The sequence below is a fragment of the Zootoca vivipara genome, chromosome 16 (assembly GCF_963506605.1).
Source record: "Zootoca vivipara chromosome 16, rZooViv1.1, whole genome shotgun sequence".
Taxonomy (NCBI): domain Eukaryota; kingdom Metazoa; phylum Chordata; class Lepidosauria; order Squamata; family Lacertidae; genus Zootoca; species Zootoca vivipara.
In genome coordinates this window covers 37,292,148-37,316,110 of record NC_083291.1, presented here as the reverse complement: position 1 = coordinate 37,316,110, position 23,963 = coordinate 37,292,148, and the positions used below count along the sequence as shown (strand labels likewise).

Sequence of the window (23,963 nt, the reverse complement as noted above, 5' to 3'; positions counted from 1 at the left end):
GCTCTGGGGAAAACAGCATGTCACCTGGTCATTAGAAACTTTGTGTGGTTCCTACCCCCAAAATGGAAAAGCAAGTGAATTTTGAGATGGTGTTGTCTGGGCGAGCCCTTTGAGTGTTATTAAGTGAGCTCTGTGTGGAAAGGCCTTTGCCTCCATCAGAATGCCCTGCTCTCATTCGCCCAGCAAGAGGCAGCAAAGCTCTGCATCCTGATCTGAGATTGCAGCCACTGAGAAGGAAGAGGAGTAATTGTTTCATATACAGTGGTACCTAAAGTTACAAACGCCTCAGGTTACAAATGCTTCAGGTTACAAACTCCGCTAACCTGCCTGATCAAAAACATTATGATGAAATGCCTTTTTTAAAAATGCTTAGTTTCATCTTATATGCTTTATGATTTGTAAATTGCCCCAACGCACCTTTTTAAAGCAGAGGTCTTGATTACACAATTTCCTATTATTATTTATTAAATATCTATACCACCCTTCATCCGAAGATCACAGTCAGTTTACAATATAAAAACACAAAATACATACCATAACAACAAACAAAAACTATAAACCCACATAGTTTAAAAGGCCATAGATTTATTATTATTTATTAAGTTATATATAAATAATGCATTCTGAAGGAGGGTGCTGTGTTCATTGTCAAGATTCAGCCAGGCAAAAAGACATATCCAGAGCCAAATGGAGGGCTGATGCTGCAAAGGATGTACAATATAGGAGCAGCCCAAAGCTTATTTTGAGGTGCAAGAGCATTTTGTGGGATATATCCAACCTCATATAACCAACATGCTTAATTCTGATTAATGCATGAGGGGTTAAGACCATAGAGTAAGCTGTCCTGCCAGGCTTAGCTAGGTTACACTCCCTCATCTCAGGAGGAGGCGTTACCAAACTATTTGTTTTCTTTCTTTTCCACTATGTGAACCCTACCAGTAAGGATGTCTAAACTGGATATCCCAAGCTTCGACTGTGTGGCTTAAGCAAGCCTTGTGTTTCTATACAATAATTTTATAAATATTTACCATTTTGAAGCTAAGTCATGCTGCCTGCCTTTTCCTGCTGCTGTATGGAAAAGCACTTGAATCTGACCTTTGATTTGTTTGTAAGTAAACCATTTTTAACTTACCAAACTTGTGGTCTCTTTCTATGCTAAGGGAAGCAGGGATTTTGGAAGCAACTTAGAAGAGGCTATTTCAAAGGTCTAGCAGTCTATATTTCCATGCTTTATTTAGCTGCATGTTTTGTGATTTTAAATTTCTGCCGGGGCTCTCTCACCAAAGAGTACTTGCCCCAAACCTGGATCTAGGCTTACAGGGAATTCACCTTTTTATTTTACCATATCTATTCTTTTCTTTATAACCCAATTATAAAACACAAAATACCAACACATATAAATTTCAGCTCCTTGTTCAAGCTGCCCATAGGGCAGAATCATAGAGTTGGAAGAGAGCCTGAGGATCGTCTAGTGAAGTCCAACCCTCTGCAATGTAGGAATATGCAGTTGTCCCTTATAGGGATCAAACTTTCAACCTTGACAGAATCAGCACCATGCTCCAACCAAGGGATGCAGGTGGCACAGTGGTCTACACCACTGAGCCTCTTGTGCTTACCAATCAGAAGGTTGGTGGTTCAAATCCATACAATGGGGTGAGCTCCCGTTGCTCTGTCCCAGCTCCTGCCTACCTAGCAGTTCGAAAGCACACCAGTGCAAGTAGATAAATAGGTATCGCTGTGGCGGGAAGGTAAACGGCATTTCCGTGTGCTCTGGTTTCCATCACGGTGTTCTGTTGTGCCAGAAGTGGTAAATTCATGCTGGCTACATGACCCAGAAAGCTGTCTGTGGACAAACACTGGCTCCCTCGGCCTGAAAGTAAGATGAGTGCCACAACCCCATAGTTGCATTTGACTGGACTTAACCATCCAGGGGTCCTTTACCTTTACCTACCAATCAACTGAGCTATCTAGATGATATAATAATGTAGCTGTGTGTTGAATAAGGAACTGGGAACTTGTCATCAGAAGGAATCAGTCTGCAGTTCACAAAGGCTTAGTATTTACAGTGCTACAAGAGTTTTTGAGTCCCTCCAAACCAAGACTAGGCGTAGGAGTCCCAACACCCTCTGGAGGAAACCACAATGGGTTCCAGACTGTAACATTACAGTCACACAACTCAGGCCCAACAACACAATAATTTGTGGGGGGGGGGGAGATGTGAGAACTTTGGGGGCAAGCAATGCTGGTACAGAAATAAAACTGAAGTAACAGGTGCTGGCTTCATTAATTTAAATTTATTTTACAATCAGGCATCCTGATCAGCACAACAATATATTTCCAGGCACAAAGAAATAGTCATGTGATAAACACCAACCTGGAGCCTATATAGTCCATTTAAAGTTCACATCAGAAACACATCAGGCACTTCCAGACTGTATAGCTATTCTCAGGTGGGATTCAATCACACACTGGCAAATTCAGGGAGGTCTTGCACAACAAATCCACGCCCTAAAACAACTGGACTTTTTTTGGAATTAGGAAAGTGACAGGAAAATGCACTGGAAAGTGTGGGACAACACCTTTTTTTTAATGCAAGGCCTTCTAACTTCCTTGCAATCAAATAAAAAGCAATGCTCATTCAATATCCAACCTTGTATAATCTCCCTGAAAACAAATTCAGTACAGGAAGAGGAATTTCTTTGGCTCTGAGGCATATTCAGCTTCAGTCCATTCAGATATATCACAGCATCAATGTATATATTTTTTGTCACAGTTAAAAAAAAGGAGAGAGATTCCATCCACAGTTGCATGGTGACACCTGTCGAAGATGCATGGCACTGATTTTTCTGTAACATTACAGTGCAGAGCAGAATAGGCTTGACCTGGCAGGATTGTGTAGTGCGAGTGGAATTTATCCTGTCTTCAGGGCGAATGCAGCTTAGCCTTTTTGATGACATCATCACAATGTCTGGGTGTGACATCACGCAACTGAAACAATACTTAATGGGCCTCATCCCATCCAATACAAACAGCTGTGTGCATACAAGCAATGCATTTTGGGATGTTACCATGAGATAAAAAAAGAGGAAGGAGCTTGCCTGAGGATGTTCAAAGGAGTTGGGGCTTTGGTAAGAAAAGAGGCCCAGATTAATCTCTTGCCATGCTTTGTAGTTTGGTGGGGTGGTGGGATTCCCAAAGGTATACACACACATCCCAACGCAGTCTGGAACCATGGAGGACAGATGGACACGATCTCCCGGTCCCTGAATTCAGGCTGGGAAGCAGATAGAACAGCACTCCAGGCAGATCTCAAGACAGTCAGAGGAGCCGCAGCAATCCTGCAACATCCCACAGCCTAACCCACAGGGGCAGTTTCCTCCACCTGCTTCCCCACAGCAGCTCTCGGCAAGGGACTCCCCTCCTTCTCCACCACAGCAAGCCTCTAGGCAGCCCCCGCAGCCCCCGCAGTCCAGGGCAAGTGAGCAGAGGGACATAAACTCACAGAAGAGGCAGGCAAGAGCACAGTGTGCGCAGCGATCTGGAGGAGGAGAGAGAAAGGGAGAAGATGAGAATCTGGGAATCTCACCACAGTTTCCCGAACTTCCTACATAGCAGAAATTGCCTTCCAGCCATATCTTGACCTCAGAGTGCCACTGACTTTTGCACGGAGTCCAATGTGCTCCAGAAACTCAGTTCATGGAAGACTAGGTGTATTTTTGTTTTGAGGCGAAATGAATGAATGAAAATCAGAAACAGCTTGCACCCCGAGCCTAGATTTGCTAATCCTGATGTGGAGACCATTTGGCTCACCGGAGGCTGCTGAACTGCAGCTCCCACCATCCCTGGCCATTGGCCATGAATCCCGGGGCTGATGGGAGTTGTAGTTTAGTAACATCGGGAGGGCCAAAGGTTCCCCACCAACGGTCCTAACCAACAAATCAGCCAGAGAGTGAGGAGCTGCAGCAAGGCTGGCTCGTGGATTTGGAAAAAGTTGCCCTCGGGACATACACAGAGAGAATGATCTCAGGACATGCATAGGGATAATGGTCTCCCACATCTGGGGTGCTCCATGTAATGTGAGGGTGGCAGGGATGTTAGGGCCACAGGCCCTTGGGCAGCCTTGAGGGCCCCCAGCAAATGCTCAGCCATGCCAGCCTCTGTGGAGCGAGGGATGTGTCAACCAGGCTGCGTTCGAATCAATGTAGATACTGAGTAACTAGTTATTATTCAATTATTTATATGCCACCAAGGCAACTCATGCAATGAACAATCTAACAAGAATCAAAACAGACAAGGCAGCAGCAAGTACAGTTGTTAAAAAGACTAATTAAAACAGCTAACAGAGATTAATATATCAACTATATTCAGTAACATAGGGACCCAGGTGGCGCTGTGGGCTGAACCACTGAGCCTAGGGCTTGCTGATCAGAAGGTCGGCAGTTCGAATCCCTGTGACGGGGTGAGCTCCTGTTGCTTGGTCCCAGCTCCTGCCAACCTAGCAGTTCGAAAGCACATCAAAATGCAAGTAGATAAATAGGAACCGCTACAGCGGGAAGGTAAACGGCGTTTCCATGTGCTGCTCTGGTTTGCCAGAAGCGGCTTTGTCATGCTGGCCACATGACCTGGAAGCTGTACGCCGGCTCTCTCGGCCAATAATGTGAGATGAGCGCGCAACCCCAGAGTCGGTCACAACTGGATCTAATGGTCAGGGGTCCCTTTACCTTTATATTCAGTAACATAGTTCTCGGGGGGGACGGACGACTTATTTAAGAAAAGGTCATTTTTTAAAAGTGTTTTGTTTTTTAAAATAAATTAAAATCCACAGCACAGAAGCCATAGGCACTTCTGAGGTGAGAGAGTCCCATAGTCTGGAGAAATATCCCCGGAAATGTAAACAATCCAAGACAAATGTGCACCAAAAAGCCGATCTGACTTAAATATATTCAGACTGAAGTTTGCTCACCTGCCATAAGGATCCCAGGAAGAAGTAAAGATTAGTAGAAGGCATCTTTGGCAGCCAAGGTTAGTGATAGCACAGCTCAGACACTTCTAATGCAAGTTCGAGACATTCACCAGTCTGGTAGCATAACTCCAGGGCCGGCCCCTCAAACCGACAGCAGCAGCAGCAGCAGCAGCAGCCCTGGGGGTCCGAGCAAAAGCCCAGAAGCCTGGAGCTGCAAGATGGTACAGGGAAGCAAGAGCAAATGGGCCCGGAGAAAAGAGGCAGGATGTCCGAGAAACGGCAGAAGAGGCAAGCTAAGAGGAGAGTGGCACACAGCTCTGTGGAAAGGAAAGGAGAGCGAGAAGGCAAATAGGACAGCTTTATTTGGAAACACCCCTGCAAAGTATAATTCTAAAGCATCATTCCTCTCCAGGTCCGACTCTGAAAATACCAGCTATGAATCATAGAGTTGGAAGAGACCACAAGGGCCATCCAGTCCAACCCCCTGCCGAGCAGGAAACACCATCAAAGCATTATTGGCATATGCCTGTCAAGCCTCTGCTTAAAGACCTCCAAAGAAGGAGACTCCACCACACTCCTTGGCAGCAAATTCCACTGCCGAACAGCTCTTACTGTCAGGAAGTTCTTCCTAATGTTTAGGTGGAATCTTCTTTCTTGAAGTTTGAATCCATTGCTCCGTGTCCGCTTCTCTGGAGCAGCAGAAAACAACCTTTCACCTTCCTCTATATGACATCCTTTCATATATTTGAACATGGCTATCATATCACCCCTTAACCTTCTCTTCTCCAGGCTAAACATACCCAGCTCCCTAAGCCGTTCCTCATAAGGCATCATTTCCAGGCCTTTGACCATTTTGGTTGCCCTCTTCTGGACACGTTCCAGCTTGTCAGTATCCTATGCATTTCTGCAATCATGAAGCTGTCTCTCTCTGAACCCCAATCCCTTGGGCAATTTTGCTTCTTCTTTTTTAAGCAACAAGTGAATTAAAAAGATGGAAAACGTACTTTGGAAAGCATACAAGAGGAAAAACCAGTGGCTGAACAGCCATTAAAATTTGCTGGAATGCACATTTGTTATTTCATCTGAGAAGCTGGGAGCCAGGCCCATAGGACAGCCGAGGCGCCCGCTGCCGTCCTCTTTATCTTAAGGTGTGCGAAGGCAATTGGGAAACATCTGGCTTGAGTCTCTTTAAACTCATTAGGCACTCAACAACAGCTAGCCTGAAGAGTTGGCCTCTGAAGCCAGAACAATCACATGGTGCCGCCCTGTTGGAAGAGCACCACTTAAGGCCACCGGTGGGGAAGGAGATTGCATGCTTAACTGCTTCCCTGGGTAAAGAGTGCCTTGCTCTTTAACCTTTGGGCTTCCCAGGGTGAGTTGGCTAATGATCAGAGCCTCTTTGGCCTGTTTCAGAGTACACAAGAGGCGGGAGGTCTCTTAAGGAACGTAAGATGCCCCACTGTTGCCAGTGTAGTCAGTTTTATAAGGTGTGACGTCGCTTGTACTGTATTTGTATCTTTTTATTATTATTTTCAATTTTATACATTTCAATAATTTTATAGTCAAAGCAAAATAAAAAAATTCCTTCCAGTAGCAACTTAGAGACCAACAAAGTTTGTCATTGGTATGAGCTTTTGTGTGCATGCACACTTCTTCAGATACAAAAACTCACACCAATGACAAACTTTGTTGGTCTCTAAGGTGCTACTGGAAGGAATTTTTTTATTTTGTTTCAACCATGGCAGACCAACACAGCTACCTATCAATAATTTTGTAATCATTTTAACATTCCAAAACTTGTCTTCCTTCCCCCTCTTTCTGCGGTTCCTTAAATTTATTTTTAATATTTTCTGCATATACAAATTAACTTAATTTGCTCATTTATTCATCTACTTTAAATATATACTCCTATGAAACTGCAGGTTATTACATTAATCCTGCCACTGTTCTTATCTGTTTACAATTCATTTGTAAATATTCCATCCTTTTATAAAAAGTTTGTTGTCTTGATTTGTTATTTTTCCGGTAAGTTTCGCCATTTCTGCAGATTCCGCAATTTTTGTATCCATTCTTCTTTTGCTGGGACTTCTTCTTCTTCTTGCTTGTATTTGTAACGTGCATTGTTATTCTCGTCAAAAATCAAATCAAGAAAGTTAAAGGTAAAATAAGCCGGTCTTACAATACAACCAAAATAAATATCGCAAAATGTCGTCATGTGAGATGGGGCTTGCGCGGGTGATTAGTTAAACTTTCCTATGGTCACAGATGGGAAGGGGAATGGGCAGGTAGACTTGAAGAACATAGGAAGAGTCCTGCAGGGTTAAACCCAAAGGCCAATCTGGTCCAGCATCCTTTTGCTCCACAATGGACAACCAGATGCCCCTGGGAAGCTCACAAGAGCACATAAGGCCAACAGCCCTCTCCCATAACCATTGTACCCCAGTGTTCACATTGGAAAGGAAGAGGCTAAAGAGAGCCTTTTTGCCAGAGTCTCAGTTCTTATGTCCCACCACTGAGCTCCAGCTAAGCCCCAATGTCACTATTTTGAGCTTGTTACTCTCCATCCAAGTCTTTTGCGGTGTCCCACCCATTGACCCATCCCTCCCAAACTGCCTCCCACTCTCAATGCCCATGCACTCACCATCCCCAGCCACCTCCTGGATCTGAGATGCTGTGGATTTGCAGCTCTTCCTACTGCTGTTGGTGCAGACAGAGGCGGTGGAGCCAATGCGCTGCTTCTTGGAGACTCGCGGCTGCTGCCTCACGGAAGCCGGGGGAAGCCCACAGCCGTTGGCGCAGTAGGCAGGATGGAGGGTAACCTTCCCTGGCTGGAAAGAGGAGTTGACGATGCCAGTGACGACGGACTGGGGGAGCTCTGCAAAGAAAGGGGAAAGTAACCTGAAGCCTGCAGGTGCAACGTTGGCACTGGGTGAAGATTATGCTGCAAGAATAATAACTCTTCCCTCGTAAATGGCCAACAGCAGTTTTAGGAGGGGGCAACTTTTGCCGGCACCATTGACAGAGGGCAGTGGTTAAACCTCCTCCTTGCACACTGTGGTTCCGATATGTCTCACCTCCCCATGACGTGATGGCTACAGTATTTACTTTTTTAAAAAAGCTGTCTTTTAAAACAATAGTTTATTTCACTATATTTCCCTTTTCTTAGTAGACCGTTCCTCCAACATGCTATCCCCATTTCCTACTTGTCCGGGAGGAAGCTCCATTGAATTCAATAGGACTTGCTTCTTAGTCAACTTCTTAGCCAGAATTTTTGTTAGGGGAGGGAGGCCTTTTGTTGGAAGGGGGGGGCATGACCTCAGTTTGCTATGAATTTTGTTGATTTTTATTGATGCGGGGGCAGCTGCCGCCCCTGCCCCCCTGGCTACACCCATGGTTAGGATTGCACCATTAGTTATTAAAAGAAAAACATAAATTCACCAAGAAGGAAGGAAGGAAGGAAGGAAGGAAGGAAGGAAGGAAGGAAGGAAGGAAGGAAGGAAGGAAGGAGGAAAAGGAGACTTGAGAAACAGAAGTATAGAATAAAAATAATAAAATTAAGGAGCAGAAACCAATGTAAAATAAATACTAAGAAAGACTTTTAACCCCGTACCAGAATGTACAACATGCCTTTACCAGTGGTAGTCCTACTGGCTATTTGCATTTAAAAACACATAAATGGTAATCATTTCACACAATCCGCCCCCCCCAATAATATTGATAATATTTTGAGTGGGAACTGAACCTGGGACCTTCTGGAGGCACAGCATGTGTCCTGCCACTGAGCTAACTGTCTACACCCACACGCACTGTTGGCTTAGAGAAACTCTGCCTGGAGCAGCTAACCTGACAGACAAACCACCACTTAGTGGTTGCTGTGGGATTTCATGGCCCCCACATTATTCCAGGTGCCTTCAGACACCCTAGTGGTGGGACTGAGGTCATTGCAGGTGCCCAAGATGTTGATCACATCGCCCTGCCCCTTCACAGCTCGGTCGATGTCCACCAGGTCCCCAACCACCACCTGTGCTGGTCGGACCTCCACTGGAAGCCGAATCGGGTCACACACCAGAACCTGGTTCCTAGCCTTGACGGCTTGCGGCAAGGTGGCCAAGCCGGTCATGCCAGTGGTGCCAAAGATGGCGATCCTTTTGCAGGCTGTGGCCATGGCAGGCTCCTTCCCTTCTCTGCCTGCCTCATCATTTCCAGACAGACACCAGATACCACAAGACTCTTTAGCCCTAGGCAGACTTCTCAAAGCACGGAGAATCAATGGGGTGATGGAATTGGGATCCCTGTCCCCGGGGACGGATCCAGAGTGCAAAGTCTGCAAGCAAGTGTACAGCTTCTGTGTGCAGAGACTCAATGTGTGTGGCTTGATCAATACATAAAGGGCTACAGTAAATAAATAATGGGGCACCAGGGGGATTACAGACCATTACCGTAATCCAATAAAACCAAGATCTCTATTTAGGCTCTTGTTTCTTAGCTTCCTCTGCTTATGAACTCTCTCTCTACTCCTCCCCACTTTATTCTTACCATTTTCTGCTTTCTTTGGTATCTGGGCAGAAGGAATGAGAGAGGAATCTTCACTGGAATTAAACTCCCCAGGCGAGTATCTCTGGTTTTCAGGGAAAGAGATGTTTCCAAATGATTCCTCGTGCTCTGGCAATTGAAAGAAGGAATTGTTGTTGCTTATTGATTGATTTGTATACAGTTTATATGCCAAAATTGGTCTTAAATTTCCCGGACATAGCCAATATTCTGCCCTCCTAAACAGCATGAGGGGGTGGGGAAACGTTGAAATGTTCAGGAAAATCTGGACAAATGGCAGCCCATGTCAGAAGCATAAATTTTGGCTCTCTCTCTTTATTAGATTCTGCAAAAAAACAACTGCACAGAAAAAGCTCAACAAACTTTTCACTTTTTTGCAAATCACCCCAATCTCTGAGTGGTGAGAGATTCCAGACCCAGGGGTTTGGTTTCCTTGGAACGAGGGACAACAGTGTTTTCTTTCTGATTTATGGTTTATTCACACATATATGCAACCTGAGCCCAAGACAGAGGGGCTCACAGCATTAACAACGCTCCTTAAGATATTGTTTCTATCACAGTCACGGTGTTGGAATCAAGCATGTCATTCACCAGGGGTCAGCAAACTTTTTCAGCAAGGGGCCAGTCCACTGTCCCTCAGACCTTGGGGGGGGGGGCGGACTATATTTTGAAAAAATATATATGAATGAATTCCTATGCCCCACAAATAACCAGAGATGCATTTTAAATAAAAGGACACATTTTACTCATGTAAAAACACGCTGATTCCCGGGACCATCCGCGGGCCGTGATTGGCGATTGGGCCGGATCCGCCCGCCCCCGGGCCTTAGTTTGCCTACCCATGGCTTTCACTCTCTAGCTTCTGCCTGCCACCTGCTTCCAGATCACACCCAGCCTTGGCTTTTGCCTTCCTCACTACCAGCCACATGAGCGAGGCAGCCCACCCATTTGCCCACTGACACAAGGTCACCTCCTTTGCTATACCAAGGACCAGATGGCAATGACAGCCACATTATCTCGCAAAGGAACTGGCCTGGCTAGTTCAACAATGGAATTCTCCATGAGATTTCATCCTTTGTTGGATCCAGGACCCTAGTACTCAGAAGGGACTCAGGCATCATACAGACTGACCCCCTCCCCCCGCAAACTCACAACAATACATTAATTAAAACACACAATCACTATTCCAGGCATCTCCAAACTTCGGCCCACCAGATGTTTTGGACTACAATTCCCATCACCCCTGACCACTGGTCCTGTTAGCTAGGGATCATGGGAGTTGTAGGCCAAAACATCTGGAGGGCCGCAGTTTGGGGATGCCTGCACTATTCCATCAGAACATTAAAACACCATTCATTAAACGTCTTTAAAAGTTAAAACAAGAAGTTCAAGTTCAGAGGCATGCTGGCCTAACCAGGTGTGTCGTCAGCGGCCTGCAAAGTGTCAATGCTGGTGGAGCCTTTTGGATTTCAGCGAGGCCCCCCAGACAACCTATTTGTTTAAAACACAGCCTGATTTGCTTGCACAAAGCTTACGTGGAGGTCATAATATATCTGGTCTTTATTCAGCATTCGGTTACATGACCCTGAGCATTCATTCTGATATCCTTGAGGGGCATTTACAGGTCATCTCATCATTCATTCCGCACTTTTCTATGCATTTCCGCATCACTTTCCTAACCACAAAAATTCAATTTCTTTTTAAAGTGGATCAGCTGCACTAGGGCAGAGGTCTCCAGATGTTGTTGTACTACAGATGTTGTTGTACTACAACTCCCATAATCCCCTGACCATGCAGACTGAGGCTGATGGGAGTTGTAGCCTGACATCTGGAGGGCACCCTTTTGGCTACCCTGCTGCTAAGGCAACACCATGTTTTAATCCACTTTAACTGCACCAATGTAAAGTTGCAGTATGTGCTTGAATCCCCACTGCAGAATCCTAACAGCCTGGGTGTGCTTGAATTCCTCCCGCAAAACGGAGGCACCCTCAGATGGACTTTCTCTCCCATTCTCACCGAAGTGTGACTTAATTCGAGCCTGATTCCATTTAGGGCTGAGGCTGTAATCCTATACACAAATACCTGTAAGTCCCACTGAACGTGGCAGGACTTACCTCTGAGTGGACATGCCTAGGATAGCACTGAATGCCACCTAATCTTGTTTTCACAGCCCTGGAATTTACGAAAGGATGGGAGGGAAAGGAAGTGTCGCTGAGGGAAGGGTGGACAGAGGAAGGGCTCGACCCACTCCCCTGTGCTTTCGACTATGTGATTATTCTTCAGGACCACTTAGACTGCTAATTATTATGAGATAAAGCAACCACAAAAATGCTCTGGGAATACATGGCCATGGGGGGGGGGTAATTTCCCCTTTATTTACTTATTTTTAGTTTGTCTTGTTTGCCTTTATTTGTACTTGGTTTCTTTTTGGAAAATTCAGTCACAACGACGGCAACAACATAAGATGAGGTTGCTTAAGGACCTACCCACGTGATACTGACACAAAAACCCTGCACAAACAGGTAGTTTTCCCTTTCTTGACTAAATACAAATGAAGGCTGCTGAGCCTCACTATGAAACTTGCCACCCTTTGGACGTAATGTTTTTGTGTTCTCTCTCTCTCTCTCTCCCTCTCTCTCTCTCTCACACACACACGCCCAAGCCTGAAATAGCAGTTAAATAGCACCACTAGGAACACAAAAATGAAAGGCAAGGATGGTTTTGCCCTTTCGATGGCCTTAGAAATGCAACAGGAGTATGCTGGTGCCAGGCATCGCTCTTCTGCCCAAGTATCTCGGCCACTGAATCGCTCCTGACAATACTCCCTGTCTCTTTTGCACAGACACCGCCAGGCACACAACTAAAATAAGCCTACTGAAAATGTCAGCATTTCGGGTAAGATCAAATTTTGCATTGATGGTATAAGTTACATTTGCTTAAAAACAATTGTTTTGAAACTCTTCTTTGAAAGCCCTTTTTTTGAATAAGGGGAATTTGCCCCCTTTCCTTGAGTTCCCAAGCTGGCCTCTTTACAGGGCCTGGATTTTTGTAAAAAGAGCACAGGATATTTTCTGCAGCATCTGTCTATTTACGGTACAAATAAATCTGCAGAGTCTGTTGGAAGGCTGCAGACTCTTCAAGCAGGCAGCACAACCACAATTCCTGCATCAGAACTCCAAAGACTGACCATTCCTCATTTCTCTTTCAAGTTTATATATGCTTTCGCTGTCCTTACTTATGAGGGATGATCTCTGTTTCTGGGACCTGTCGCTTATAAATTGCTACCCTGATTTTTGCCTTTTGGGGATCCCTTGTTATTTTTTTTAGTAGAACATAGGAAGCTCCCCAAAACCAGGTCAGACTATTGGTTTGGTGCATTTAGCCTAAAACTGGATCTTTGTAGTTCTATTTGTGGATCTATCCACCAGCCTTTGGCTTTCTGTATTGCTCACTTTGCTTGCTTAGCGGAAGTACAGCCAAGATAATATGCACTTGAACCTTTAAGGAATGTGTCAGACCGGAATGCTTCTATATGGTATAGCAATACAATCTTTCTTACCTTTGCCATCCTAGAGCTGGCCAAAAACTGATTATACCTGCCTATTGTGCTCAAAATGCTTCTAACTGCTTTTTGCCAATACGTAATTTTCTGGACCTGTGTCAGGTCTTTGTGTAGTCTTGTGTATAAGAAACGGACATCGCCCAAAGCTCTGGGTCAGTCCTCTTGGAGCGATAGCCCGGGGAATTGACCACTCAGCGCTGTTTTAGAAATAAAGCCTGGCTTTGCCTACTTTCATTGTTCCTGACTCCTGAGTCCCGGTGGCACGGGGTGCTAGGGCGCCGGGCCGGTAGGCAGGGCGCTGCACGGCAAAGCCGCGCGGAAGCCATGCTGCGCCCTGCGAGGGCGGGGTCGCCGGAGCGATCTCCGCCCCTCAGCGCCAGGGCGCATGACCTGCTTGAGACTGCCCTGTCTCTGAAGGTAAAGGTAAAGGGACCCCTGACCATTAGGTCCAGTCGTGACCGACTCTGGAGTTGCGCGCTCATCTCACATTATTGGCCGAGGGAGCCGGCGTATAGCTTCCAGGTCATGTGGCCAGCATGACAAAGCCGCTTCTGGCAGACCAGAGCAACACATGGAAACGCCGTTTACCTTCCCGCTGTAGTGGTTCCTATTTATCTACTTGCATTTTGACGTGCTTTCGAACTGCTAGGTGGGCAGGAGCTGGGACCAAGCAACGGGAGCTCACCCCGTCACAGGGATTCGAACCGCCGACCTTCTGATCAGCAAGCCCTAGGCTCAGTGGTTTAACCCACACCACCACCTGGGTTCCCTTGATCTCTGAAGGTATTTCCCATCAACTGCTACTTGAGATGCGTTTAACCGGTAATGCAAAAAATGGAACCTGGGACTTTCTGCAGGAACGGCACATGCTCAGCCACTGAACTGATGTGAATTGCAAGTGCTATCGCCATCTTTCAGGGTTTAAACTCACTCCACAGTGGCTCAAGAGGCTATGGCAGGGGTCGGCAACCTAAGGCCCATGGGCCACAAGCAGCCCACAGGGGTCGTTTAACTGGCCCACGAGCCGTCCCCAAACCGAGCTGTCCGCACGGCGAGTCCCTGCACGCTGTGCTAAACTGGCACAGTGTGGCATGGGGACTCGCTTCTGCGGTGCTGGAAATTGTGCCTGCGCAGACGTAGACGCTGGAAATCGTGCACGCACGATCCAGCCCACGGAGGGATCTCCACTGGAGTGAACCGGCCCAGGCCAGGTAAACTTTGCCGACCCCTGGGCTAAGGTCACATCCACAGAACTTGTTTATCAAGCACTCATCCCAATTTGTTTGTCAGGAGATTAGGCAACATTAGCTATTTATTGAGCATTCATTCTGATTTATATGCAAGGACCATCGGATTCAAGCAGATGTTATCTTACACTTTTTGGTGCACTTCCCCAGCGCCTCCCTATTGCAAAAAGTGAGATTTGGGGGCCGGGCAGAGTATAGGTTTGCTGTGCAAGAGCATCAAATCAACTTTAATTGTGCAATCTGAATTTTCTGGTATGTGACTGAATCCCACCTGAAAATAGTGACAGCCTGGAAGTGCCCAAAATCTCAGAGGGACTCTGAATCTCAGCGTGGGAACCAGATCCATTTTGTCTGCAGCACTAACACCAGGCATTGCACATGGCAATTGGCAAGGTGCCTTTTGAGCTGTTGATGCTCACCCATGGGAGGGCGATTAGGTCCACCCTTGCTAGACTCAGTTCAGCTCTCTATCCTGCAACTCCTTGAGAGCTGAACGCAGCTTTCCTGCCATCTAGTTATGAAAACTGTGCCCTTACTGAGAGCATGTGAAACTTTAAAATAATAGCTTTCATACTTTTAAATGAATAATGCAAAGATCGAATTAATCACTCCATGCACCCGGCATAGTAAAAGGCATAATTTAAAAATTGAATTAAAAGGCACTTAATGGAAGTCTAATTGCCCCTTTTGAATTAACTTTAATTACAATTTCAGGGTTTTTTATTTTTAAAAAATAGATTCGCTGCTGTGCCGAGTCTCATCAAATAACAAATCGTAGCTTTAGATCCTCAAATTTCCTTTCGGTATATTAGTGCCACCAGCTTCAATAGCAACTACATTGCTAGGTAGTAGCTGGAGGAAGGTGCAAGCACAACACAGCTCTACAACAGAGACCCTGCGTGGCTTTCCCTGTGGGGTGGGCGAGTGAGAACAGTGCAGCCCTAGTGGCAGATGAAGATGATGGACTGGCGAAGCTGACAGGAAAAATCCGAAACCAGCATGATCCAGTATTCCAAAAGGACTGGAGGGAATATGTGAAAGATTATTGTAAGCATTTAACATCACTAGCAGGGTTGTCTGAAGACATGTAATGAGAAATTTCCTCTCTATTTTCATTTAAATGTTGAGCTATTTTGTAATGAGTGTATTTTAGAATTTGAAAACGTGCAAAATGCAATGATATAAAGGTTAATTTTGAGGCGGGAGGGAAGGAAGTCGATAGGCTCTAAAGAGCCAAAGAAGTAAAGTGGATAAGGATGATGTGAATGTATACTATCAAATGGAAAATAAATAAAAAAATTATTTTTTACTGTTTACTATTAGATTCTGATGGATTGCTGAATGTTGCTTTGTTTGAAATAAGTTATTGTGACTTTTTATATTGGATCAGATTATTACTATTAATGTTTTATGTTTTATTATGTTTTCATATGTGTTGGTAGCCGCCCAGAGTAGCTGGGGCAACCCAGCCGGATGGGTGGGGTAGAAATAAAATTATTATTATTATTATTATTATTATTATTATTATTATTATTATTACCCTATACCAATTTTTACTTTGCACCTCTAACCAGCTCAACTGCACAATCCATTCTTAAAACCAACCAACCCATGACTTGGCTTGTTTCCTTTTCTGAAAACTGCCCCAAAAGCAAATGACAACAACAAGGACACACACACATCCCTTGACCTAAACAACAAAGAAATTTCCAGTTGCAGTGGGGTCTGCACCCCATTGGGATTCGTAGGGCAGGAGACAGGGAGACTAACAGCAGGTGGAGCCAGAGGCAATTATAGGTTGGAAGTCAGAAGGCAGGCAGGCGGGCAGCGGCGGAGGAAGCCGCTCGGGCACCTGGGGCAGCGCGCCCAGGGGCGGGGTGAGCCGCCCATAGGGGCGGGGTGCACCGCAGGGCCTCCGGAGTCTGCCTGCCTCCTCCCACTCAGCCGCCCTACAGCTGGGGGGGGGGGGCAGCGAGCGGACGGTTAGGGCAGCACGGAGCCTGCGCATGCCCAAGCATGCTCTCTCTTTCCCAGGAGAGATGTTGTGACTTGGGCGTGCTGCAGGCCCCACGGTGAGTGCCGTCCAGCATTTTGTCACCCGCCTCAATGGTGACACCCAGGGCGGCCCGCACCCACCGCACACCCCTTCCTCCACCCCTGCAGACGGGGGCTGGCTGAGAGCAGGCCATGCTTGGCGAGGCAGTGCCCCTTGGCAACACGGACTGCACAAGGCGTGCAGCCGCTTGGCGTGGCAGAACATCGTGAGCTGGGCCAGTTCCTTCTAAGGCAAGTTGCACTGCACCCCCATTTCTGTTGCTCATCAATAGCCGTTGCTGTGACTAGCAGCAACAATTGACCCAGGGAGAGTGTTCTACATGTATGGAGCCCGGAGCAAGGCTGAATAGTGCATTTGGCTTACCTGTAACCCAGAAGAATTTCTATTGAATTAAATGGTCAGGTTACTCACCTGAATTGGGGGTGATTTTTGTAGCATCCCCAGGGTCCCTTCTGGATTCTGTCTTTGTTCCATCAGGCCTGATAGGGACACCTGAGTTGACAGCTGACATCTGGGAACTAAAAATGGGAATACGAGAAGTTGGAAATCGCATAAGAGTTAAGTCCCGCATGGTATTATGCTCAGCGCCAAATGGTCTCCACCCCCCTCTACTTTGTTGATGGGTGGATGGGTCTACAACACTTATAGTCACAAGGGTGGCCATGCTGTACAGAGGTCAGTCCTCTATTTCAGATGTGGGGCAGTCTGCAGAGCAGACTGAGAAGAAACACAGGTCACCTGGCTGCAGTCTCCATAATAATAATAATAATAATAATAATAATAATAATAATAATATTATTATTTATTTATTTATTTATTTATTTATTTATACCCCGCCCATCTGGCTGGGTTTCCCCAGCCACTCTGGGTGGCTTCCAACAGAAAAATGAAATGAAATAATCTATTCAACATTAAAAGCCTCCCTAAACAGGGCTGCCTTCAAATGTCTTCTAAAAATCTGGTAGCTGTTTTTCTCTTTGACATCTGATGGGAGGGCGTTCCGCAGGGCGGGCGCCACCACCGAGAAGGCCCTCTGCCTGGTTCCCTGCAACTTGGCTTCTCGCAACGAGGGAACCGCCAGAAGGCCCTCGGTACTGGACCTCAGTGTCCGGGCAGAACGATGGGGATGGAGACGCTCTTTCAGGTATACTGGACCGAGGCCATTTAGGGCTTTAAAGGTCAGCACCAACACTTTGAACTGTGCTTGGAAATGCATTTCTAGAGAAATTACAGTAAGTATTTCTAAATTGGCATCTATGTAATATGCTAGCACAAGCGAATTCTCTGCAACTCTGCATCATCTTTTATGGTGGTGCATGTCTTCTTTTTAAGCGATGCCTAAATAACATATAGACCCTATAACATGTAGACTCCCTCTTCATTGGGAACTCTTACCAGTTTTGACTCTTGCAGTGTGGTCAGCTGATGTGAATGATAGTTTTGGCCTCTGCAAGCCAGCACAGCCACCTCCCTCCCTAAAAAGTCAATCTATTTTATCAGAAGGATGGCTGAAATGATACATGTGACGTACTTTGAACTCTTGACCTGGGGTCTACTAGAAATGTTCTCATCCTCCATGACCCTACACATCAGTCCTTCCCGTTACCACCATTATTATTGTTCTTATGCTTGTAGATAGCAGATTCCCTGAAACTGAGTTGTATTCACATCATCACATTAAGAAGATTTTTCCATCAGCACACAGATTTCTGCTTGCACAACAGAATGATCTTCCAGCAGAATGATCTTCCTCTCTTCCTGTGCTCCCCCTGAATCTGTTCTGTGTTTCCCCAAAAGCCTCCAGAGCAGATTTGGGGACAGTGTGTAGAGGAAGAGGCGGAAATCCTGTTGTGCCAGCACTAATCCTTGCACTAGCACAACCATCTTGTTTAATACCACCCATTGCCCGTTATGCTACCAAGCAGAGGGCATTTTGTAATTTAGAACCAGTGGCGGAGCTTCATGCTCTGGCACCGGGGGGCGGAGAGCAGGCGGGGGCAGAGCGGGTACACATTCTGGGGGCGTGGTGCGCGTTCTGGGGGCGTGGCGCGTCGCCCGCAGGGGAGGGGCGGGCAGCCACGATGGCACCCTCAGGATCACGCTGCCCAGGGCGGAGCGCCCTTATCGCTCCCCTCTTCCTACGCCCCTGTTTAGAACCATTGTTCTTCCCGCCGTTCCCTCTGCTTCTCAGGTCAGCATCATGGTACAGTTGGTCAGTTGTATATTACTACTGGTGGTTCCTTTGGCTGCCATGGGTATATGGAACAGGTAGGTTAGTTTTTTTAAAAAAGGAGGCAATAATTTTTTATGGACTTGCCATCAGCAGAACCTCATCAGAACATCAGAGCGCGGGAGGAGTGGAACTATGGCTTCATTTAAGTCCCTTTGTGTTGCTTTTGTAGAAAGGAAAGGAAAGGAAAGGAAAGGAAAGGAGGAAGGAAGGAAGGAAGGAAGGAAGGAAGGAAGGAAGGAAGGAAGGAAGGAAGGAAGGAAGGAAGGAAGAAGCAACTAGTAAGTTGAATGAATGAATGAACAATAATTTAAGCCAAAAGGGTGTCATGAAATAGCATTGGGCTGTTATAACCACTTTGACTGTTAAACCACTTTGGGAATTGTAACTCTGTTAAGGGAATAGGGATCTCCTAAAACACAGCAGTCCATCTTTTCATACCAAGTAGGCCTCAAGAGTACTTCAACACGGAACCTGTGCTGGGAGTGAGGCCAGAATTTGACACACTCACCCAGCCATGGGCGTACCCAGCGAGGGGCAGGGGGGGCAGCTGCCCCCCTCCAGAAGCAAAAAAATAATACCGTATTTTACGGACCATAACCCACACTTTTCCCCTCCAAAAACTGAAGGGGAAAAGTTGCTGTGGTTTATGGAAATCGGGCTGTTTTGGCCCCCTCCGCGGCTGCAGCCAGCGACAGGAACGTGTGCGGGGGGAGGAGCAGTCTGAGATGGGGGGGCGGATGGGAGCTCCACCCTTCCTTCCATCCTTCCTTCCCCCCTCTTTCTTTCTTCCTTTTTTACTCTCCCTCCCTCCCTCTCACCCCTTCCTTCCTTCCTTCCTTCCTTCCTTCCTTCCTTCCTTCCTTCCTTCTCTCTCTTCCTTCCCTCCCTCCTTCCTTCCTTCCCTCCCTCCTTCCTTCCCTCTCTATTCCCCTCTCTTGCCCCCCCCCCAGTTTTGATCCTGGGTACGCCCCTGCACCCAGCCATCCTACTACCTTCTCAAAGCTGCCTAAGCACAGACCCTCCAAGAGTCCCTATTTTCCAGGGACGTCCCTGATTTAGAGAAGTTGTCCCAGTTTCTGATTTGTCCCGCTTTTCCTTAGGATGTCCCTATTTTCATTGGAGAAATGTTGGAGGGTATGGACTTATCTGACCCCCCAAGCTGTCTGAAGGCAATCCTGTACTGTATAGGGAAGTTTTCTTAATATTTAATGTTTTGCTGTGTTTTTATATGTGTTAGAAACCGCCCAGAGTGGCTGTGGCTGGGGCAACCCAGTAAGATGTGTGGGGTATCAATAGTAAAATTATCATTATGGAATGGGACATCCCTATTTCCATTGGAGAAATGTTGGAGGGTATGTAAGTAAGGAGCTTTGGCAAAGAGGCATAAGGCACTGGCAGGATCCTAGAGCCCTCCTACCTACCTCCTTCCCAAAGCTGGGAAAGTACTAACTAGGCTGTGGGAAGGGGGTGGGAGGACGCTAGGACCCTGTCAGAGCCCTCACACCTCCTTCCTAAAGCCCAGCACCTTGCATTCCTGGCGTTGGGAAGGCAGGGCAAAAGGGGATGCCCAATGTTGCTGAGGGCCACAAAAAATGGCCTGAAGGGCCGTGCTTTGGACCACCTGGCCCTAAGAGCGCTCAGTACTCTGACAGGAGGAGTCTCTGAGGAAATCCATGGTGAAATCTAGACACATATAAAAATGCTGTGATTTTTTTTTTTAAAAAAAACGTTTTGAAAAATATATTGATTTTGCCATAAGCTCACCATCACCATCTAGTGTCACATTTGTGTACTGCACTTAAAACAGACGTAAAACGTTATATTTGCAGCTGTATAGTCCCATGTGTGTGGTATAATGGTGCTTTTAAATGTATGGCGTGGATGTGGCCAGAAGAGCAGAGTCCAGAAGAGCAGCTCACTGCAGCACATTTCAACTTGGCTGTTGTACTGGAGGACAGACAATGTGATAAAAATTAGACCCTCACAACAACAGTCAGCTGCCCCTGAAAGACTGGAGTTGCGACGGGGGGTGGGGGTGGGGAGTTTGGCTTTCCCTTTTTTCTAGGATGGATGGATCAGCCTGGCCAAATATCCACCGCTGATATGAAACCGGAAAAGGGATACGGTATTAGCCCTAACAGCCCAGTGGCAGTTAAGGCCAAGCCTTTTTGGGCTGAAGCCTACTGATGAGCCCGGTCAAAGTCAACTTCGAGTGAGTTTGGCATGTATTTCCATTTCACTGGGTTATAGGATCAAGGTTGTACGTGTGCGGCGGGGAGCCGAACTGGGGCGGAGATGAAAGACATGAGGGGCTCAGAGGTGAGGCTGCTGCTGGGTTGTAGCTTCCTGAGCTCTCTCCAATCCTCCCCAACCAATCCGGTCAGTTCAAAGCCCTGGGAGGGGGAAACAGGAAACAACAGGCCCATTAACCTCCCACCCCACTGGGGCTAGAATAACAGAGGAAGGCAAAACAGCAGGAACAAAAACGTAGAAGCCGGGAGGGGGCCCCGTTGGACTCCAGGGTTTTCGGGTAGGGAGGGCAGCATAGCTTCAGTGGGCTGGAGCGGAGGGGGCTAAGAGGCCAGGCACTTCACATACCCTCCAACATTTCTCTAATGAAAATAGAGATGTGGTTAGTAATAATAATTAATAATAATAATAATAATAAATAATAATAATAATAATAATAATAATAATAATAATAATAATAATATTTATACCCCACACATCTGACTGGGTTGCCCTAGCAACTCTGGGCAGCTTCCAACAGATATAAAAAGTATAATAAAACATTAAACATTAAAAAAAAACTTCCATGTACAGGGCTGCTTTAAGATGTCTTCTAAAAGTTGTATACTTCCTTAACTCCTTGGCTCAGGGGTCGCCTAAGTCCATACCCTCCAACATTTCTTCAGTGAAAATAGAGATGTCCAAGGAAAAGCGGGACATTCTGAGATCAAAACAGAAACTGGGACAGCTCCTGTAATTCTGGGACTGTCCCTGGAAAATAGGGACACTTGGACGGCCTGAAACATTATTTCTTCCCGCTAGGGTTCTGCGCGTTTAATAGATGAATGATTCAATAGCAGAATCTTTTCCCAAAGTGGAGATAGAGAGATGGGGGGGAAAGAGTCACCACCTGCTACATTCTACAGGGTTGTTGTGTCAGCTTTCATAGCACAGAAGCTGGGGGGTGAGAGAGGGGGGAAATTGGCTACGCTAACCAGTACGCTGCCCGAGCAGCAGGTGCTCAACTCTCCCATCGAAATCAACGAGACTGACAAGTGCCCAGATCTGGCTAGCGCTCCAGCCTTCTGTATTTCCACCCACAGACAGAAATGGCTCATCGGATAGCAGCAAGGGAGCTGCTGCCTGTCTGGTTAAGGATATGGAGTAAAAAAATGGTGAAGTGGATGGCTGCTGAACATTTGTGCCACATTCAGCCATGTCAAATGACACTTTTTATATTATAGAGCCAATCTATCCCCCTCCTTATGGGCACACCACCTGGAGACTGGGCAAGCGCAACAATGCACACCCATATCTGGGCTGCCTACACACCAAACACTTAAAAAGCACATGACTTCACCCAAAAGACTCCTAGGAACTCCTAGGAATAGTTTTCCCCTCACAGAATTACAATTCTCAACACCCATACCCAACTACAGTTCCCAGATTTTTGATGTGGGCTTTAAATGCATGTTGGTGTGTACATATCTTATATCTGTATAATGCCTAACCCATCGTAATTTCCATTTGTTCCCATACACAGATTCTCATAAGGCACTGTTCTAAGTTAGTACTGTACTGTGGTCTCTCCACCAAGCCCCCTGCCCTCCTTCCCACTTTTCATGCTGTTCAGATTGTATTTAATCTAGCTGTTTAATTTAGCTGCTGCACTACAGATTGCTATGATCCACTGCCGATATTTCTTCTTATTGTTTTTATTCACTGTGAAGGGGAGAAAAACGGCAAACCATGAAAATATTAACAAACAAACAAAATGATGGTGTCAGGCTATTTAGAGAAGATAGACCTCTAACTTCAAAAGGCCAAGTACAATATTTATTATTTATTATTTTTAAAAGTAGGGTTCCCAGTACGTCCAAGACCCCGAGAAACTTCAGATACAGGCCTCTTCTCAACCATGGTTATACATCATGTTCCTGGTATCCCCCCCCCCCAAGAGATACATTTTGCCAGGGTACTTCACAGCAACATAATTTGGTTTAATGGCTGTTTTGACTGCCCCTTCAGCATAACCAAGTATTTTGGGTTTGGTCCCCACCGCCACAGAACACGTCTAGATGAGCCCATGGTAATTACAACCACTTCACAGGAGTATATGAAGCTGCCGTATACCAAGTCCATCCAGTCCAATACTGTCAACTCTGACTGGCAGCAGCTCTCCATTGTTTCAGGCAGGTGTCTCTCCCAGCTCTAACTGGAGATGTCAGGGATTGAACCGGGGACCTCCTGCAAGCCCCTTCTAAAGCAAGCTGTTTGAGCAGGAAGATTCTGGAGTGCCATTCAAGAAGGCAGATTGTGCAGAGAGCACAAGTACCTTGCAAAGTGCTGACTAAATGATTAAAAAAAAAATACATAGCTTTCATGCAAAGATTAGTGACATGCTAAATGGCAAGCAGAAGGAGGACCCCACCACAAGAGATAAACTTCCAGACTCCTGTCAAAAGGCATGCAGGGAAGCAGCTGCCGGGATCACAATCATACAGGAAAATGTCACAATTAAGTATAAAAGAACCGGGTATTACGAGGGCGATGGGTGTTAAGGGAATCTGGGGGCCAGCAAAGCCTTGATTTACCTGCAAGCAGCTCAGAGGACAGGAATGGACCCCCGGTTCCCTTCTCACTCCTCCACAGCACTTGCGCACGCCAAGCACACTCACAGTTTGGCACAGGCTTCCCTCTCCGCCTGCCTTTCACACTCGGTCCATTCTGGGCTGGCTGATGCTCCAGCTCGTCTGTCGTCATAACATCCTGACTGTAGCTCAGCCCGATAGCTGGGGAGGGAAACAAAATAGCCTAGGCTATCATCACACAAAATAGCCACTCCCCTGCGCCTGCCTTGGTGCTGCTGGGCTGGGGTCCAGGGAGTGGGTGGGCTAAATTCAGTTTAAGTGGGCCGTATTATCTCTACACGAAATGCCACCAGACCAGAAGCTGCTCCACCCAAGGTGCCACCGACTCTCAGCGCCTGGCATAATAAACAGCTGACCCCCTCCTCCCTCCAGAAGCAGCAGCTGCACCTCAATATATCTGGTCTCCTGCTACAGAATATATTCCTCCCAAGCCATTTTGTTGCCCGAGGCAGAACAAGTTTTGCATCTTGC

At 46.5% G+C, this 23,963-nt stretch overlaps 1 protein-coding gene across 1 annotated transcript; it reads right to left on the bottom strand.

Annotated features, from left to right (window-relative positions):
• Positions 1-2,236: 2,236 nt before the first annotated feature.
• LOC118075500 (uncharacterized) lies at positions 2,237-23,537 on the bottom strand. Its single transcript, XM_035097528.2, has 5 exons — positions 23,436-23,537; positions 16,791-16,897; positions 7,605-7,838; positions 5,074-5,280; positions 2,237-3,538 (listed from the first exon to the last, which is right to left on the bottom strand). The coding sequence occupies exons 2-5, from the start codon at positions 16,888-16,890 to the stop codon at positions 3,270-3,272; spliced, it is 810 nt and encodes a 269-aa protein (XP_034953419.2). The 5' UTR covers positions 16,891-16,897; positions 23,436-23,537; the 3' UTR covers positions 2,237-3,269.
• Between the last annotated feature and the right edge of the window lie 426 nt (positions 23,538-23,963).